Here is a 20,735-nt window from a genome sequence, read left to right as displayed (position 1 = left end):
CTCCCAAGTCGGCTCCTGGCCTCTTTCGCCACACGGCATCAATCCAGTCTATCATAAGGCCTGTGTCCATCCATCCTTTTGGGTGCACGCGAACAATGACATTCTCCGGGAACGTCGCATTGGTAGGCAAAGTCTTCCTCTTGAAAATCAAAAAAGGGTTCAACTTGTGCCCGTCCGCCATGCATCCTAACATCGCAGTAATCCGGTGTTTTTTGTTACCGGTTGAGAGGATCCGCACCTGCTTGGCTCCTTTTGTTTTGGTAATTCGAAAGGTTATCGAAAAACATAGGCGTTTGTTCTGCGTTCCCAATTTGTCCGATCATGTGGCCCCTGTACTGTCGAAGCTTGATCACAAAACGTTAGAACGCAACCAACTTCTCTTCATAGGCTTCAGGTGGCTTTTGGCAAATGCTCGTCCGTCGTTGGTGACTAACCCCTGCTCGCTTTGAAACAAGAGCGAGGGATCTTGTAACCTCTAGCAAGCGCGAGGGCTTTCGCCTTGATGATGTCTGAAGAGAAGGGCAGCTGCTTCAGACGCAGGGAGTCCTCCAGCTCTGGAAATCGTCCCCGTTGAGGGCCACTGAAGCTTTTCCTCAAGGCTTTGCAGGCGAAAATCTTGTCTCTCTGCTTCCGCCAATCGCGCACACACGTTTCCGGGACGCCCAGTGATTGAGATGCTGCTCGATTACCTTGGTCCTCAGCAAGGATGATCACTTTCCGTTTGAATATTGCCTCGTAGTGAAATCGCTTCTGTTTCTCCAACTTGCCGACGACCGCAGCAGCTCCGCTCAAGCACACAGTGACACGAGACAGCACGGCGCTTAGACAATACGAAAGTAAAAATGGCGGCTCGCGAACGAAAGAAAAGAAAAGAAAAAACGCGCACAAAACACGTGATAACGTGACAGATAAACGGGAAGAAATATAGCGGCTGCACACTTCCTAACAAGCGGTGGCATGCCCCACCTAGCTGATATTTTTTACTAAAGATTTTCTTTTTACTTCCAATTTTTTTATTTTTTTTGGGCCCGATTGTACGCGCATGCAGTTTCGAGCCTGAAATTTCGGGAAAAAAGTGTGCGTTAAAATCGTGTAAACATGGTATCTCACCAAGGTTCATCAGAACAACAGGTCTTTCAAGTCACGACAAAGGACACTTTCCCGTTTTCCAGTTTGGGCCATAGTGCTCCTTAGAGGAAGGAGGGGTTGTGTTTTTGTAACTGTGAAGGCTGTGGACCATAGAGGTTTCATAAAAGGGGGAAGGGGGGTGGGCAGTTGAAGCCTCTATATTACACCCTTTACCGCTCTGCCCAGCGCAGCCGCGGGGTGGTTGGTGGATAGGATATGATGAATACAAGCTTTTTAGCAACCACCTCCAGGAGTTTATTGATTTTAAAGTTTCAATGTTTATCGAAGAAACACCTGTTCGCAACTTTGGTCGTGGGACAAATTAGTGTTGCCAATGACAATGTCACCAATGCCAAATCCAGTTGAAGAAATATTGATTGATACAAGCTCGTTCTTTTGAAGCTAGCACACGCTTACACCCAGATATAATTATTTTAATAAAAGAACACTGCAAAATTAAGCTCAGAATTTCGGAGAAATGGGAATCGAAGAAAAATAAACTCCGAAAAACACCCTACAAATTTGGCGAAAAATAAACTCCGAAAACAAACAAAATCCTAATTATCTTTCAGGGGTGGGGCACCACCCCGGATATTGCCGTATGTGCGAACCGGCCTTTAGACATACAGAAACGCAGACACATATATTATGAGCACAGGGTCACAAGAGATTCAGTGCACTTGATCAGCTTTGTCGTTACCAGCACTCTCGCAAAAAGATTACGACCGCCACAACATTGTGTTCTTTACGCTGCTCGATTCTCCCTCTCAGCTCCTAGCGTTGGCTGCACCCCGGCTTAAGGGAGGATGCAGGGATCAACTCGCGAAAAACATAAAAAAAGTTAATTTTTACAAAATAGACTATTTCACATCTATGGGTCTTCCTCTATGCCCTCCCAAAGTTTTTTTGTTAAAAAGTATTTCTGAGTGCTCTAAATAATCACTTATATGGGGTCAGGTAGCAAAATATTGCTTCCAATCCGTGAAAAATCTATGTTTTTCAAACCCTCCTTTCTCCGCGCCTGTGCTACCAAGCGCGGCCATCTTGGTATCTATGGGAAGTATATTTTGTCATCTTCCTACCGTATTTACTCGAACCTAACGCACACTTTTTTTCCGGAAAAATAGGTCCCAAAATTGCATGCGCTCTAGAATCGAGTACGACCCAGAACTGCGCTACCATATCTCCATCAACATTTCAAAATGGCCGATCTATTGCGCGTTGAGAGGCTTAGAGCGTAGCCAGCGCTTAGCGTAGTCGTGTGTTTCTTGCGTTCGTATCAGCATGGAAGTTCCAACTGCAAAGACACGCCGCATTCACCATGATTCTGGATTCAAAAGGAAAGTGATATTGTTTTCGGAGAGCGATGGAAATCGGGCCGCATCACGTGCTGTTAGGGTTCCAGAAACTTGCTTGCGGGACTGGCGCAAGCAGAAAGAAAGGATTTTGGCCAGCAAGTTTCAAAGATGAAATGCTTTGGGCCATTGACAGCGACAAGGAGTCGTCCGACAGCGATGACGAGTGATGCATACTGCCCCACGGGCGCTGCCCCGGACCGGCGTCATGATAACGACCTTGCCGGCGAGAGACGGCGCCGTTCATTTCATCGCAAGATTGACGCATTTGGAATAAACCTTTGTTGTTCCAAGTGAGAAAAAGGTAAATTTCTGTATCCAACCTACAAAAACTGGTGTGCGTAACAATCGAGGGCGCGTTAGATTCGAGTAAATACGGTATTTCCCGCGCTTACCGTCTCCTCAAATGCGAACTAAGCACATAAAAAACACAACTTTGGAAGCCTCCCGGATGGAAACAGCGGCCTCCGATTGGCCTTCTCTGCTGCGCGGGTCGGGCGCGCTCCACCATTGGCCGGCGGAGTGGTTGCCCCTAGCAACAGCGCTGGCGAGGCCGATATCTGGGAGAGCGTCGTCTGCTCCTACGCCGCTTTCGCCTGCTCGCTTGCTCGCCGTAGGTGCTTTTTATTGTTTCGGGTTACGCTGTTTTCTTGCTCCCGCTTGGACTTTTTGGCGCGATCATGGATCGACGATTCTTCGAAAAGAAGCACGGTACGACGCATCGCTTCGGCAATCGCAAGCGGAAATCCCCAATGGCCAAGAATAGTAAGAAAACTTCCCTCCTGCCGCCGAGTTTCGAAAGTGCGCGTCTTGTTGAAGCGCAGTTTGCTACGGACGGCTTGAATGCACGGCCTAGCACTTTGCGTCCTGTTACTGGCGTCGAAGACATGGCCTCTACGAGCACCGATTGCACCATTCAGGCACATTTACAACCAAACTTTGTTTTGGCGGAGGAGTCTTGCGAGTGCGCTGCTGCGGTCCGCGAGTCATTGAGTTCAGTGTCGGCAACTGAGTGGAAGATGAATCTGACCGGCGAAGGTTAGAAACCCGCAAGTGCAGAGTCATCTGATGAGTATTTGGTGGTTCAGGTCACGGCACTGAACGCGCTCCTTAGCGAGACACCATGCCCAAAGTGCTTGCAGCCGAGTCACTGTCGTGCAGCGAACAAGGCTTGGTTTGGCGGTGAAGATGCTCCTAACTTGTTCTACGTGTGGCGTTGTCTCTAACCATTGGTCATCACCGCGACAAGAAGACAGCCGGGCCTTCGAGGTGAACTTGAAGTCAATGCAGGCCGTGAAGAGTGTTGGCAAGGGTGCAACTGCACTGACAGAATTTTGGTCTGTTATGAACGTGTCACATCGGGGAATGCACCACAAAACATTCCAGGAGCACCTCAAGTCCAAGTTCAGCCCTGCCGCAGATACAGCTGCAGCAGGTGTATTCACTGATGCCGTAAACGCTGTGCGCAAAGTGTACGAAGAAATGGACCCAACCTTCACAAAGAATGTGACTGTGATATACGACGGCACATGGATGACATGCGGTCACACATCCTACATAAGTGTGGGTACCGTGATTGAATATTACACAGGGTTAGTGTTGGACTCTGTAGTTCTTTTAACCCTTTGCCATGGGTGTGCAGTGGGCCCAAAGCCAGATGCTGAGGGCTACAGCCAGCGGGTGCAGTTGCTCAAGTGTCAAAGGAACACTGGAGTGAAGTCGGGCAGGATGGAAGTTGAGGCGGCCCTGTTGCTCTTTGGACGTTCTCTAGCCAAGAACGACTTGCGCTACACCAACATTGTATGCAACGGTGACAGCCACACTTTTCTGGCCCTCGGCGAGGATGCGACTTGCGGGTTTATTCCGTTTCAAAAGAAAGACTGCGTAAACCACGTGCAGAAGAGGATGGGATCAGCTCTGCGTGCCCGCATTACCAAAGGCAAGAAAGGACAACCCTTGGCGGAAGAGGCGGCCTGGCGCAGGAGCTGATCAAAAGGCTCACCAGCTACTACGGCATGGCTTTACGAAGCCACTCTGACGTTGACGAGATAGAGCGAGCGGTGATGGCGACGTTCTATCACAACTTTGACAGATGAAGAACCTCATCATCATCTTTGTCCGCCTGGACCCATGAGCTGGTGCAGACATCGAGTGGCAGAAGCTCAAGGCGAGCCTCAGCCAGCTCACAAGTACAAGCTGGCGAGCCATGTTGCCACTGCCCTCCTGCCGGTGTACCAGTGCCTCTTCGAGTCTCAGCTCCTTGACCGGTGCGAGGGAAAGAAGACGCAGAATGCAGCAGAGAGTCTTCACTCGGTAATCTGGTCGGTGCTTCCAAAATATGAGCACGCCTCCCTGATTGCAGCAGAGACCGCCGTCAGCGAGGCAATCTGCAAGTTCAACTGTGGTAGCTATCGTGCCTACACGGAGTTTTGTTCTTCCCTCGGCATCCGACCTGGAGGACTCGCCCTTCGTAGGGCAGCGGAGAAACACACCTCGCGAAAAAAGAAAGCTTCAAAAGCTCTTGAAGCAAAAGGTCAGAAGCCAAAGAAGGGCCGTGCTGAATAGGTTGTGGAAAACTACGAGCCTGGTGGCTTCTAAGGTGCAAAGCAGAACCTAGAACTTTAGAGACTGTTTCCTCTGAACTTTACTTTTTGCTTTCCGCTCAGCTCGTGGAGCTGATATCTTGGCACCCGCTTTGAACATTTTTGTTTCATTTGTTTCATTATACTCTTTGGGCTATGCTACAGCTCATGACATTCTTATTTTTTAGATTATTTAATTTTTACTCTATGAGGGGGTTCTTTGTCTGCATGTCCTTTGTTCCTGTCCAAACCAGGTGACAAAAATTAAAAAAAAATTATGACAAAAATAAAAATAATTCAAGAATGTCATGTCTTCTAGGATACATTTGGGAATATTGTCGTTGTAAAACAACCCTTCTGTTGTATCTTTTTAATTCTGCAGGCTCTCCACAAAGACCAAAGCAGAAAAGTTTGATAAATCAAAAAGTAACTTAGATAAGAAAGGGATATTTTGGTTGTATCACCATACAGGGCATTACCAACATATGTGCCAAATTGTATTAGAATTATTAGAAAATTAGAAAAGTTTCTGTCAATCCCCACTTCGTCCCTTAAAGGAGCTGTGCAACGATTTTAACGTTGAAAGAATTGTCATTTTCTGCTTTTGATATTGTTCACTGTGTCACAAATGGCAGAAAACACACCTCCTTTCATCGCAATGTTGCGATTCCACCGCGTAATAGCGAGGCAAAACTTGGAATATTTCTCGACCTGCAGCCACGAGCGGCGGCCATGAGAAACAAGCGGCGTGACGTCACTTGGGTCGTTGTAAGAAAGGTAGCAAGTTGTGCGAATACCTGCTCGATAAAAGGTAACTTTTTTTATAAATCTTGTCGTTCCAACATATATATAAATGCGTCAACACCCTGGTATCATCGACAAAACTTTTATTATTCGGAGTTTTAGTGGCGCCATCTATCCTAGGTCCACAAAACCGCGAACAGCTGCCAGAAGCCGGAGGGGGAGGGGGACAGCACCGGACGGGCAAGGACGGGTGGTCACGCGGTCGCGAGCGGATGAGTTCTCGCTGCTCGCTGATGGCTCTAAAGAGAGAACTTTTCCGGAACTCCGCGCCTACTCTAGTGACGTCACTGTGCACGTGACCCGGAAGACGATGCACGAGTTGAGAGGCGGCAAAAACCTGGATCTTTTTCATTTTTTTAAATAAAAACTAGGGTATCCAGGCAAAATCTGTTTTCTGTAGTTCACTGCAGAAGTGTCAGGCATCAACTTCCACAATTATTTAAGCAAAGCCCTGAAATTGTTGCACAGCTCCTTTAAGCCCGACTTACAAGAAGTTTTTCCGCAACTTAGGAAAATCCTTCTCGACACCCTTCCCGTTTCTCCCTTTCCCACGGCAACTTTGACGGAGGGAGACTCCGATCTTATTCCGGCTTATCCAGCCCCGAGATGCAGCAACAAAAGGATTCCCCCGTCGAGATAGCACTGGGAGAGGGGGAAATGGGAAGGGTGGCGAACACGAGTTCCCTATCCCGCAGGAAACCTTTTTGTAGGTTGTCCTTTAAGGTGAAACAAAGCATAGTGGTGGTTTGTGAACAGTGGATGGATCAAATCAAATAGTGCGGTCTCATTCCTAGCTTCCTAGAAGGTTGGCATCTCTTGTTTTTCCTTGCACTGGGAAAGCTATGAATTATGTGGCACTATTTGATCTGAGCCACTATTTGCACACCCCTAAAGGCTATGTTACGCTCCAACGTTTAGCGTAGCAAGCTGGCGTAGCCCAGCGCCCAGAGATACTGATTGGTCGCAGATGTCGAGTTCCTGCTCGCCGGGCAGTGAAACGTGCACATTGCGCTACGCTGCGCTACGCTGCGCTCAACGTCAGACTATGACAGAGCCTTAAAGTATGACCCTGCGAGTTGCTTCTTCACATCCAGAATTTTTCAGTTACATTGAGATCTTTCTTGAGAAGTAGGTTGAAATTCTAGAGACACTCTGTGAGAAAAAGTCAAGGCCCCCAGGGTTTATGTCTAAAATTGATAGCAAATTCCATTCTTTCTGCAGCTTTGGGAACAGGGAGCCTAATGTGCTTGCAGTATAGCTTGTCCAACAAACAAAAACACCGGAAGTTTTTTTTATATATCTTGTAATTCGTATTATGGATATTGGCCAATACCGTCATGAATTATATTAGTGGTATAGCCAGCTTTGTCCTGCCCTCAAAAAAATTGAAGTGGAACCAAGAAAAAAAAGTTATAGAGATTACTATTTGCATGTTAATATTATTAGTTTTTGGCAAGGGGGCCTTTACGTATTGAAATAAGAGAAAGCACAATGCAATTGTTGTAGGATTAACTTGTCACATTTAAAAGTCGCTTTTGGAAAGGGGGGGGGAAGGGTCGACAGCTGATATGTTCGCCCTTATAGAAGAACCTTGAATAAGAACTAACATTTAGTTTTGCCTTTTCTTTTGATTTTAGCCACAATGCAAACACGTCACAGTGGCATGACCCAAGGTTGAGTGAATCTCGAGTCTCTTACGATGGAGAATTTGGTAAGTCCTACTTTTATTTGTTTAAATCGGGAAACCTTGTTAATTCATAAGCATAAAGGGAGGACAAAATCTCCAAGTAATTGCAGTTTGTTTGACTTTTTTTTAGTAAGTTTGTAATCCCTTTTTTAAAAATAATTGTTTTGGCTCTGTCTTCTTTTAATCGTCTTTCTTCTGTTATACTAAATGAAAACCTTGGTATTGCACTAATTGGTGGCCATCATTGTTTGTTTACACAGAGCTGCCGTACGGTTGGGAGAGGATTGACGACCCTCACTACGGAACATACTACATCGAGTAAGTCATTCAGTCATTCCATTTTAAGGGCAAAGCTCCTTAGGGTCTAGCCTTGTCCATCCGGCGTCCGTGCTCACATCGATTGCTATCCCATCTGTCTTCTTAAAAAAAGGAAAAATGTTTGCGCATTCGACAGGATTCGAACCTGTGCGGGGAGACCCCAATGGATTTCTAGTCCATCGCCTTAACCACTCGGCCACGACTGCGGGACGAGTAGGGTGCTCTCAGATGTGGTAGTAACTCAAGAGCTGGGGATGTCACGGATGGAACATTGCATGTAGCCGCTCAAAGTCTATACAGGAGAGGGCGCTGCAGTCAAATGCGTATATAATCGCGTTAAACTTTGCATGCATTGGCTCAACGTTTATGGACGAGAGGGCGCTGCGGTCAAATGCTCAAATGCATATATAACCATGTTCCATACCACACATTCTTTTTCTGACATGGATGAAAACGATGAGAACCACTGACTCTGCATTTCACCGACCATAAAGCAGTAATAATGAAGTCGAAACGCAACCCGGAACTCAGCTTACCTATGAGCAATAAAAAAAAAAAGAATCAGCACTACCTATGAAAAAAATCAGTATCATCAGCACCACCAGAGCTTCGCCCCAATCAACATCATTCACCACACGGAGATGGGGTCATGTTTTACTTATACAGCTTGGTGCAACGAAGCAATGTGGGACATTGTCACTTGCCACTAGGCTTAGCCAATCTGTGCAACCTTTCTTCGCTGGCTTGTGGGACTGGGAGTGGACCCACAGCATTTGTCAGGTTCTCACGTGGCCCCTAAGGAAGTAGCTCGTGCTGAAGCGATATTGTTCAGTGTTGCTCGCATCATCCGCTGGGCCCTTGTCTTTGCAGCCACGTCAACAGGAGGACGCAGTACGAAAGCCCGCTGCCACACACGAAGATGCAGACATCCCCTTGTGAGAATTTGTTTTTGTTTGCACGTCATAATTGTCTTTCTTTCGAGCGTAAAACAAATGCAGTCATTACGTGACAAAGCGTTTTTCTCTTTTTTTATCCCGAGGTAACAAAAAAACTGGCTGGAGCCACGGCTTGAGCATGTAGAACGTCGTAGCTGGTTTATGCTGAGTTAAAAGTAACCAAAAGGTTCATAAAAGGAGAAACAGTGTCTCTTTACTGAGCCCGAATTTTTGACAAATCATTAGGGTTACTCATCGCTTTCTTGCATGCATTGTTAAGCGTACAATAAATGTGGCATTTCAGAAATAAGTGCTTAGCAGTTAAGTTCGCACTGGTTCATACCTGCCCATGTTCTTGCTGGCTTTAGTCGTGTACTTCTTTCCAAGAACGCTCGATTCCGAATCCTACATTGTTGATAGCTTAACTTGTACAGTTTGTTGCGCCGAGACATCGGCTTTACGACTTGCTTCACTCTGCGCAACCACACCCATTACTTTACGATGCAACATTTGAAAACCAGCAACCCGCATCGAGCCTTTAGCTTCTTTACCCTTGTCCCGATCCCATACAGTCCCATTTCTGGGAAAGTCCCCGTATACTTCGTTCGCCCCCTAAGCTAGCAGTAAATGAGGGCTACGTGCTCGCCGGGCCAATCCACTGCCTCCCTTTTATCGCCCGACGCCTGTCACCGACCGCGAGTGTGGGAGGGAGCGTGTTTGTGCGGTGAAAGAAATGTATGACTTCCCTAAGCTTCCACTGCAGTGTCAGCTTAGGGGAGGTTGGATCATGGCGGGCAACTGCCCGAGTTTGTCGTCTATTGAAGTGCAATAGGACGTTTTCTGTTTTCCGTCGGGCAGCGGCTGTTTTACGCACTCTTGGCTGCTTACGACCAAGTGTCTTAAAACCTCTCGTAATCTCGTTCGATGAGGGAAGACACTGGCGCAACGGCCACCTTTCGGGTGGCCGTCAAACACTCGGCATTTCCGTGAATTTCTTACTTTGTTTGCGAGTTATACTTTTTTTATTGCCTCGAAAAACTTTTGACCAAACTATAAGTGACCGTTTCCCATAGGTAGTACACACATTTGATCTCGCAAAAACCGCAAAGTAAAATAAAGTTCCAGTTCCACCTCATAGATGGCGCCAGCCTATCCTCTCTTCGAAAGAGGTAACAAGAACTCCGTCGCAAGCAGACGCAAACCAGCCTTTAGCCGATTGTGGCACGTTTCGTGTCGTCCGTTTTCGTACCACACCTCACAGCCGGGACGTCGGTTCGGTGATTCGCGGTGCCTCTTTTGCAGCGTCTCTCGGAGGCCCTGCCCCGGGCAACGGCAGCCTGGGCGGCACGCTGCCCCTGCGCCCATCGTCCCCTCAGCCGACGCGGCAGTCTCCCGGCGGCGCGGCCCGCCCCACCCCGCCGCAGTCAAGCCCGGACGCACGGAAGGACGCCCCGTCCTCGGCCGTCCCCCTAACCGCCGCCACCCCCACCCCCCGGCGAACTAACCGTGAGTCGCGCGGCCGTGCCCCCTGCACCCCCCCCTCCCGGCACTCCCCGCTCTTCCCCTGCCTGCCCTGCCTGAACGACGGGGGCAAGCACCCGACTAACGCTTCGCCCCCGTCCTCGGAAGAAGGCGCTTCTTCCGCCGGAGGAGGGACGGGTCCTCCGGCAGGGCCGCCCGCCGTCCCGTCCCCCGGGGAGAAGAGGGCGGAGCGGACAAGTCTGCTCCAGGGGGCCGGGTCGCCCGGCGCCGCTCGGCAGCAGCGAGCCAACGGCGGGAGCCACCTGGGGCCGCCGCCGGCGAGGGGGAGGGGGACTCGCGACGACACTTCCCCTGCTTCCTCCTCCCTCCCCGCCACAGGTAGAGCACCTCCCCCCCACCCTTTTTGTTGTTTGGATTTCGTGGTTTTTTAGGTTCTTTATGCACACCAACTTGCGGCTGTGGCGTTGCACCGCTGCGACGGTGCTGCCATGGCACTGCACGTGTGCAGACGCATCTTTCGTGAGAAACCAATTTCTGCACATGCGCAGTGCCTACGCCTCGTGCGGGCGAACGCAAACCCGTTTGTAAGCAACGTGTTGGTTTCTAGGAAGCTCCCGCAGACCTAGCTCGGTCGCGTTTGTCGTGCCCTAGCAAGTGAGTCGTGGGAAATGGTACCGGCAATGCAGCTCAGCTTTGTTCCTGATGCTCTCCCTCGTTGTGCGGCTCTCTTATGGCTTGACATCATATAGCACGGTACCAATGTAGCATTGTGTGCAATGGAAGGGGGAGGTTGTTGTCAGGGCTCTATCTCGGAAATGTCTGCAGTCACTTAAAGTGCTGAGATTCAAAGCCTGAACAAGAATGTGTGATGGCTTGATCTATAAACTGAAAGACAGCTGCAAACTGTTTATTTCTTTCAATTTATTCTTAGCGGCTTGTGTTGTGTGCCACCCTGCAGGCCACAATGACCACCACGGCCGCCTTCCGTACGACTTCACGCGAAACCCGGCGGAGCTGCAGGGCGACATCATCCACTCGTCGCTCGTCAAGAGCGCCCGGGGCTTTGGCTTCACCATTGTCGGGGCGGACGAAAACGACTCGGAAGAGTTCCTCCAGATCAAGAGCATAGTGCCCAATGGACCTGCCTGGGCAGACAGAAAACTCAGGACCGGTGAGTGCTGGCCGCTTGACTCTGAAGCTTTCGCTTTGTCCGAAAAATGTCACGTTCAAAGCGATAGCACGTTTTACTATCCATGTGGTGATCGTTAGCTTCTTTATTTGAATGCGAAAGCATTAACTGTCCCATGGAGCGAGTCGACGTGATCAGCCATGCTAAACGGCAGATGAATTCCCGAAGCCTCGATCTGAGGCATCCCAGCTTTGAAACCATGCAGAAAGCCACGCAAAATGGCAGTGATATAAAGCCGCCGAACGTCAGTTTCAATTAGCGCCATCCCATAGCACTGCATGCCCGTACCGGAGCAGAAACGGCCAGGGCGCCTACTGATCCTCTCGGCGCATCGGCCATTTCTGCTACGGCATGGGCACGCAGCGCCGAGAGGATCACAAACGACCTCGGTGCCGAGAGGATCAGAAGTGGCCGCGGCGCGAAGAACGACATTCATGCTTTTGCATTCACAACTCGTAATAAGAAGTGCTTAAGTGTACCTCAAGCCTTTTTTTCCGACAGTGAAATGTTTGAATCACGGTGACATCATCAATGATGTAACACCGCAGTTAATAACTTTTGTATTTGTGGGAAAGGATTATGTTTTTTCCTCTTAGTGTTTAGGCATGTATACGTATTGGCCACAACCTCTAATGAACTTGGGAATAGAAAAATAGCAGACATACTGACAGTGGTGCTCAAGGTAGCTTCTTTTCTTTTTTTTACTGCTTCCTCCATCCAGTTCTTAGAAGATGTCAAGGTGAAAAAGCGTTGCTTTGGAGGATACAATAACTTGTTCCCTATTGAATTGCTTTCAGAAACTTTTTCTGGCATCAGGCCTTCCATGACAGTTTATTAAAGGTATGAAACTGCCAGTAAAGAAAAGTTGCATACGCTCCTAATGCTGGTCGAGGTGTTTTGAGTTACTGACATATAATAAAATAAATATTAAGGTAGTTTGTGCCTTTTTGTAAATTGACACTGCAATAGAGGTTCTGCTCTTAACAGTTTCAAGTAGTACAGGAAAAAGCAACATTAATTTTTCCAATTTCATGCACTTTTTGGTTGGGACTGCCGTGGCTCTCTGTGCCTTCGGCAGAGCATAAACTTGCACAAGTTGGTGGTGTGTGGCAAGGTAAAAACAGTGGAGAAAAGACTAGGGAGTTGTCTTCAGATAAGTACGGCCGATCATGTCCAGTTGCCATTTTTAGTTTTGACGAAAAAAAAAATATTTTGTTAACTTAATGCCCAGCAAAACAAAACCATATTTTGTATTAAAAAAAAAAAAAGTGTTGCCTTTGCTAAAACAATTTAAAAGCACACTCGATCCGAAGCACTTTCTGCAGATTGCGCAAAGTTGTAATTTTGGGCACGTCCCCCAAAACAGCTGCTGTGGCTGTGGGTCTGGAAGTATCTACCGACAAACTATGCATAGGGAGGATCGACCGAAAGTATTTACCACGCAGTATCGACATCGTTAGTTTGAAAAGAAAGATGAAACGGAGGTATCGACGAGCATGTAGCTTCCACAACACTGTCAGCTTGGTGGTAATATCCCTAGTCATCGCCCACCCCCCTGCCGCCTGAAATTCATAAAAAAAGTGGGGTGGGCCATGTCTCGGTGGGTGAGCAGAACAAGTTTAAAAAATTGGAAAAAAACGCCAAGTTTAAAAAATTGGAAAAAAACGCCCATTTTTTGTGCATACCTAGCGTGGCTACACAAAAGATACATTAAACTCAAAACTCAAATTAGTTTTATTGTTTTATACACAAAATGCCCGTAAAAGAATATTTTACTATTGCGAAGTTTGTTGGTTGCATACGTGCCTTGAACACTGCCGATCAGCATACGTTTGTTCCGTGAAAGCACGTTACACCGCTATGTTCTGCTCTTTACAAGAAAATAGAAAAATTAACCAGGTGCAACGAGCGAGCGAGCGAGCGGACTAAAGATGTGACGAAGAGCAATGCTGAGAAAGCAGAAAGTGTGGCGATCGTGTGGGCAAATACTTTGGCGTCAGGCCAAGTCGGGCGCCTTGTCAAGCTCTTGCGCAACCTTGCTTGGTGCATACATGCATGCGTTTGTTCACAGCATGCTATCAACACGGGTTAAGGCGGCGTTGCTGCGTGGCGTGGACGGTAACAAACATGGAGCTCGAAATGGGACGCTCTACAAACATCTGTGTGCGTCTTTCCAGCAAAGCTTTATTTACCCGTTGACTTTGTCTTAAACATTGCAAAACCGCCGTCGCGACGTGCCAGGAGAAACAGGTTCACGGCGACCTTACTTCGGCGGAGACAGACTTTAACTTTACACTCCGCGATTACATTCCAGGATATGGGGCGTTCGCTTACCTTGCAATCCCTGAATGGGGTAGTACTGCTTGTGTTATCTTTCCGACTTTTTTTTTTTGGTAGATTTTTTTGTATGCAAGACAAACTTTTATTTTGTTATCTTCATCGTTTTCTTTTCGCACGGATGCACTACGACGTCGAGGTCGCTCGCGGAGGAAATGCATAAACAAAGGGAAGTGTCTTTCTCTCCTTCGTTTTACACTGTCACGGACATTCTTTAGCTATAAGCTCCGCAACCGCGTCATTTCAGTAGGATGAATGTCCGCGGATCGCGGAGTCAGCGTTGGGTATTTGAAGGGGTGGGCAATGACTCGGTGTTCTTTTGGAAATCAATATTGGCCCAAGAAGTGGGTATTACGGTAGTGCTCCCTGCGTTCCGTTGGCTGAATCAACCATTTTTGTGTTTTGTGGCCTGCCACAACGGCGGCTCTCTTGCTGCGCGGAGCCACTTCGGTTGCCTTTATTACGTGGTTAAAAATTAATTTTTAGATCTATATTTACGGCACGAAGCAAATTTGTAGAGTGGTCGCTGAAGTCATGTGACTGGCCGCTATAGTCGCGTGATGCTTGTGCTCTTTCTGGAGCTTTTTATGGGCTCTGAAACTTTGTTATTATTCTTAGTTTTAAGTGCAACAAAAAAACTGGAAGATATTTTGTTGCACGTTTTGACGTGGTGCTTGCACTCCCGAAAGAGCGCAAGCACCACGTGATAGGCCTGTGCGCCGGTCAGAAATTGACGGTGGCGGCGCGCAGGAGTGCTCTCTTCTGGCAACAACGTAGAGAAACGCATTCAGTTGGAGCTGCACCAGGCTAAGCGTGTAGCGTCCGCGTGGGAACTCTTGGGACTTCAGCGGCGGCGCTGAAGAGCTTTGGCGTAACTTGCGGCGGCAGACAGGTCTACCTTGTGACCAGTGGCGGCTACCGCCGGCATCAACTACAAATTCGTTTTGTGCCGTAAATATAGCATACATACTCATAACTAAGGACAAACTATCGAAACCAGAAATATTGCCCAAGGAGCTCAGCGGGAATTGGACCCTCGACCATGCAATCCGGAGTCTGACGTCTTTGCTCGGCGCCACAAGCAGAAGACGAATGAGAGCGCAAGCAACTGGACTAAGCATGACTTGCCGGCGACGATTGCCCGCGGTAGCTCGCGCATGTCCGCTGCAGGTGATACTGGGTTCAGCATACAGTCGTTGACCAATCTTTTGGACTTCGCAGTGACCGAGAAAACGTCCGAATAATAGAGCAGTCGGAAAAACCACTAGATTAAGAAACTTGCCTTTATCATGTCTAAGCTGGCTTAAAAAACCCGTAAATGGTGCCTGCACGCCTTGTTTGAGGTTACGCCTCTGCTTGCGTTCGGCAAGTTTCTATTAGCTTGAGAATCACTGCCTTCTTTCCTAGCGTTACGGTCGAATACTTTCTGCACTTTTAGCGACACATCGTGGCAGCGGAAGAACAGATGGGGCAATAACGTCCAAGCCAGCATAGTCCGAAAACATGATTCACCGAAACAAGATCGAGATGAGAGACGCAAGTCCACGTCTGCAATGGCGAGTAAACAAAGCAAAATGGTGACAACAATGATGATGATAATGACCTGCAGCTAGAGAAAAAAAAGCCGTGCAGCATCACCTAGCAGTAGGACTTAGCAGTACTCAAGTAGCGCTGCCAAACCAAGCCAATCCACGTGCAGCCAACATAGAATCCAAAATGGCCGCTTCTCGGTGTTGTTTCCGCTGATCGCTCGTGACAATGTTGTCCGAAAAATTTACCATTCGGTCTTTAGGCTTTTCGAAACATTGGTCGTGATCATGGACTATTTCTATTCGGTAGGTCACGGTTCCTCCTTTAGGTCCGAAATATCAAACAAGTCCGAATTGTCGGAATCAGTCGGCAACTGTACTCTATTCAGCGTTCTTAGTCCGCGGGCTACCATCGTACGCGAGTCATACTACCATACCTTATCCGCAGTCCACTGTCGAAGTCCAGCCATACTTAATCCAGCATACTTAGTCCGCAGGTGACTGTTGGTGGCGATTCATACTTAGTACGTTGTACTTAGTCCACGGGCGATCGTTGATGGGGAGTCACAGTTAGTTCAACGTAATTATACTTAAATCCCATCGCAACCAACGTAACAATCCGACGGAGGCAAAAAAGCCGCGCAAACAGCGCATCGTCACGGCGCTTGTTTTCTTTGTGGCTTTGCTACCTCTGGTCAACCAATCGTGCTAAAAAAAAAAGAAAGCTCAGAATCACAGTGCCTTCATTGTACGTGATTGGTTTCAGTCGGCGATAGCCACCCTATTTCTGTCCATGAACCAACTTCGTAGCAGACGAACTACTGTCTTTGCTTGCGTTAGCCGACTATCTCTCTAGGAGCGCTATCTTTGCTCGCTCCGCAAGAGACAAAATAGATCTCACTCTCGTGGTGACCAAAATCGGACCCCTGGTGCATTTGTTTCCTCTACTCGCCCCACATCCTATTTGCCACTTTTAATTGTGCTTTCCCCTCCGGTCCTGACCTGCCTGCCGCCTCTGTGCGTAGTTGTTGAAATTGTCGTAATTGAGTGACCACATCACAATTCGGCACCCGACGTGTCCTTACCTGCCAACCTTTGCATCCGCCCGTGTGCAGGTGACGTGCTGGTGTACGTGAACGGGGTGTGCGTGCTGGGCTACACCCACCAGGGAGTGGTGTCCCTGTTCCAGTCAATCTCCCCTGGGGAGATGGTGCACCTGCAGGTGTGCCGGGGGTACAGCCTGCCCTTCGACCCAGATGACCCCAACACTGAGATCGTCACCACCATGGCCGTCAGCTCTCCTGATGCCGGTGTATCGCTCCACCCTCGGCGGCCGGACGACTACCAGGTGGGAGGGCTCACTTGCGGCTTTGGCGGGGAAGCATTTTGCCAAAAGAGACCCTTTTTTAATTGATTGATTGTTTGATCTATTGACGCCATAAATAGGCACCGAAAAACATGTAATCTCGGCGTGAAACGAACCTCGCAAGACAATCCCCCCGCTCTTTCCCAAATCTGAAAAACAAGATAAATTCTAAAAATCAAATTCTACCTTCATTTTCTCCTTGAAAAGAATGAAATGTTACAGTAGAACCTCGTTGATACGTTTTTCAGGGGACCGCGGAAAAAAAGCGTATCAACCGGGAAAGCGCAGCAACCGATAACGCTCTTAAAGGCACTCTATATGAGATAGAAAGCAGCTCTTATGCAATGGTTTATTTTATGCACTTACCGAACTCTTTTGGACTCAGACACGTTCACAAAAGCGCGTAATATCCACCTGCCGCTTCGAATTAATGGTGTGCAGTAAAAGTCGTTTCTCCAGAAGCCGCATTCCCCTCTCACTCTCCGCGCAGTCATGAACGTTTACGTAGCGGCGCAAGGTGTCCAACGCAGCGGTCGCGTCCGCAAACGTGGGTGCAGCGTAATCGTTCGTTTTTTGCTCGTCTTCATCACTTTCTTCGTTGTCGGCAGTAGTGAGGTCGGCCACAATGTCCGCTATGCTCTGCGGTTCAGAGGTAACGACGTTGTCGTCAAGCGACGCATATTCGCAGTCGGTAATGGGAGCTCCCATTTTTGCCATAGCATCTTCCATTTCTCGAGAATCATCGGCGTCTTCGTCAGCGTTGTTTTTTGTTAACGCTTGTACTTGCCCCGCGCATTGAAACCCGCACTTGCGGAAGCAGTGGTGCACAGGATGGCAATAAAATTTGATATACATGGTAATTTGGTAAATGTGAGGGAGCTAAAAAAACAGCGACAGCAGCCTTGAAGGTGGATGGAAACGCCGCGAAATCTGTGACTACTGCAATTGGCCAGCCGGTGCCAAGGTCAAGCGCGGCGCTGGGCAACCGCGGCAGTCAGACATCTTGCCGACTTTCTCGCTGAGCGTCCATGTTAGAGCCACAGGTCTCTGCATTGATGCAGTGACCTGTGGCTCTGTTCTCGAGCAGATGGCCTCTAAGTAAGAACACCTTACTTAGAAGATTTGGAGGCTCAGAGAATCCTCGAGGGTATTCTGAGGAAGCTCCGGGTTCCGAGGAACCCACTTCGAGGATGCACGCTCCAAACGGTGCATCCCCTTACGCAGGACATCTACTCGAGCAAGAGCCTGGAAGAGCTGGACGGCGGGGAGTCCCGCACGAGGCCGGCCAAGTCCATGCCAGACCTGAGCGGGTCGGAGCGGCCCCGGTCGCAGCCACAGCGGCACAACAGCGCCGACCTACTGGCCCCCGGGGGAGGTCCGGACATACTGGACTTCGGGGCGTCCTCTCCGGTCGGGGGCAAGCCCAGCCAGCCACCCCAGTTCATCACGGTCGAGATCGTCAAGGGCACTTCCGGCTTTGGCTTCACCATCGCCGACAGCGCCTATGGGCAGAAGGTTGGTGGGCACTCGCTCGTTTGGGACTCGGTCGGTTATGGTCGCTTAAAAAGAGAGGGCAGCAGAGAGGGGCTTCGGTCATCCCGCCTCCGGCTTTCTACCTTTGACGACGCTTCAACGCCTCGTGCACCTCGAGTGCGTGCGTAGCCAAATTACGGCGGAAGGCACGGAGCGCATGCTAGAGACCGGGCTTTCCAAAGATGCCTTGCCATTTTTGTTTTGTCGCGAATATACATTTCTAAAAAACAAACTTTGGCGCCAGGGACAAAAGAACCTTTTTTTAGCTCTCCCTCTACACTGACGTGGCTCTCATTTTCTGAACCATGCAGACCTACCGTATATGACTGCGCACAGACACTGAGTTTAGCGGCCACCGCCAAATTTAGCGCAACTTTCAAACTCAGAACTGTGAGTCCGATAGTTTGTTTTCATCACACATTGCTACCTTGTCCAAACCCTTCCTTTGTAATGCCCTTGGAAAGGGACCTTTGAAGGACACATGCAAAGGAAAAAAACATTTTTTTAAACAGCTTAGATGGAAAAGGATGTTATAAAACAATTTTACAATGAAGAAACAAAACTTTTAGAGCTATATTTACGCCGCTAAACGAATTTGTAGTTGGCGCCCGGGGGCGCCGCGGAAACGTGGCCCTTATTTGTCACGTGGTGCTTGCGCCCTTTCCGAAGCTTCCTTTGGCTTCCTAAAGTAACTAATTCATCTTTGATTGAAGTATAACAAAAAACTAAGAGTAATAAGTAACTTTTAGAGCCCAAAGGAAACCCCTGAAAAAGTGCAAGCAGACGTGATAGACCTCTGCGCCGGTCATATGACGGCAGTGGCGCCCCGAAGCAGACGAATTTGCGCGGCGGCGGCAACAGCAGCTTGAAGAAACTCTTTGAAGTGGCGTCGCACAACGTTCTGCGTGCGGAGTTCTTCGTTGTTAATTCATTTTATAATGTTCTTTTTCCATCTACCCTGTTTAAAAAAAAAGTTTTTTTTCCTTTGCATGTGTCCTTTAAGGATAAAATAAAGGCAACAAATGAAAAGAACTCACGAAAGAGTACCGAGCACAGTGCGAAACGCATCACACATTCCGTGTCTTCTGGGATTATCTCGTCTAGAGCGCGACCGGGGCCGCTTTTTAACCACCGTTGTCCTTTCCTCGCCCCCAGGTGAAGAAGATCCTAGACGAGCCCCGCTGCCAGGGGCTGCAGGAGGGGGACATCCTGGCGGAGATAGAGGGGCGGGACGTGAGGGGCCGGCTGCACACGGAGGTGGTGCAGGCCCTGAAGGACTGCCCCGTGGGCCAGGGCGCACGCATCACCGTGCACCGGGGCAGGCACACGGCCGCCTCCCCAGCCAAGGTCAAGGCACGCGCCGCCAAGGTGAGCACACTCTGGGACCCGGAAAGCCACTTGATGAGCTTCTCTTGTCGGAGCGTGTTCCCAAACTGGGTTCCCTAACTGGGTTACCTCGGGAGCCCTCGGGTGTTGCCCAAGTTCCCAAATTTGCTTGACCGCCCTGCACCAAAGTAGAAGCGTTCTCCCCATTCAGGTGCTATTTTAAAAGGCCTGAGCGTGACTGAGATGCCTAACTTCGTGGGGAAAATTCCTGAGTATGTGCGCTCATCTTTACAATGTCTGTAGGCTTCTGCGGTGCTTTAATGCAAAGGTTTTACAACTTTTTGTTCTTAAGGAACATGTATCTGCCTCAAATAGATGCCAAGGAACTCCCAGTCTCGTCTGAATGCAATAAGGCAGTTAACAAGCCTTGTAAACAATACTGTACATACTAGGGACTTCTTGGCTCATGGCTATGCATCATTGGGTGACTCGGATCTGGTAAACTATTGCTTAAACTAGAGATATACTTTTCTTAGGGGTCGGGTCGCTTAAAGAAATTTGGGAGCTCGGTGAACCCGTGATGGTGGTCCGGGGAACTCCTGAGTTCCCGGAACCCGGTTTAAGAGCCTATGCTTTAGCGCACTAATGCCAAGATCAGGAGGAGTTTCTCGGCTATCGTGATGAAAATGGACAGTGTTGGCTGGTGCAATGTTTCAATGATGCTGCATGGTGCTCCAGCGTATGCTTTAGCCGCTCCATCCTTGCTCGAAAAGCTTACAGCGCAGAGTGGATATCAAACGCACGCCTTCGAGATCCAATTGAGGCAGACCCTCTGACATCAGCGGGTATCCGTACCCGCTGCACGTGGCAAGATTCTGGATCTTGCCAGCACGTACACCGCATAGGCACGTAGCCTGCACCTCGAAGGCTGTCGGCTCACTCTCCGGGTACGACGACCGAAGAACCTTGTGGCAAGCCACCGGCAAAAACACCGGGTCTCGCGTAAACCAGAATCGATCACACACAGAATAGCTAGTGCGTCCCACCCCACTGGCCAGGGTGAGACCGAGCGGCGCGACCGAGCAGCGAGCGAACGGGCGACCGAGGGCAAGAAAGAGCAGGTGGCACCCTCTCCTTGCCAAAGCCAACTGCAACGAGCGCCCG

General features: G+C 49.0%; 1 protein-coding gene across 4 annotated transcripts in view; it reads left to right on the top strand.

Annotated features, from left to right (window-relative positions):
• Positions 1–20,735, top strand: part of LOC8039538 (membrane-associated guanylate kinase, WW and PDZ domain-containing protein 1) — a 71,124-nt gene that overhangs the window by 13,795 nt on the left and 36,594 nt on the right. Inside the window, exons 6-14 of one of the 4 annotated variants that reach the window (XM_042292088.1) lie at positions 7,507–7,580; positions 7,817–7,874; positions 8,745–8,809; positions 10,112–10,315; positions 10,442–10,669; positions 11,250–11,462; positions 16,462–16,694; positions 17,937–18,227; positions 19,401–19,613. In XM_042292088.1, the coding sequence (XP_042148022.1) occupies positions 7,507–7,580; positions 7,817–7,874; positions 8,745–8,809; positions 10,112–10,315; positions 10,442–10,669; positions 11,250–11,462; positions 16,462–16,694; positions 17,937–18,227; positions 19,401–19,613 (1,579 nt within the window). Of the gene's footprint in view, positions 1–7,506; positions 7,581–7,816; positions 7,875–8,744; positions 8,810–10,111; positions 10,670–11,249; positions 11,463–16,461; positions 16,695–17,936; positions 18,228–19,400; positions 19,614–20,735 lie in introns of all 4 variants that reach the window. The other 3 variants (XM_040498441.2, XM_040498442.2, XM_040222468.3) reach the window with 3 other exon arrangements.

The sequence above is a fragment of the Ixodes scapularis genome, unplaced genomic scaffold, assembly GCF_016920785.2.
Source record: "Ixodes scapularis isolate PalLabHiFi unplaced genomic scaffold, ASM1692078v2 PGA_scaffold2__306_contigs__length_199485367, whole genome shotgun sequence".
In the NCBI taxonomy this organism is placed as follows: Eukaryota; Metazoa; Arthropoda; class Arachnida; order Ixodida; family Ixodidae; genus Ixodes; species Ixodes scapularis.
The sequence above is the reverse complement of the archived record's forward strand: the minus strand, read 5'-3'. Positions and strand labels throughout refer to the sequence as shown.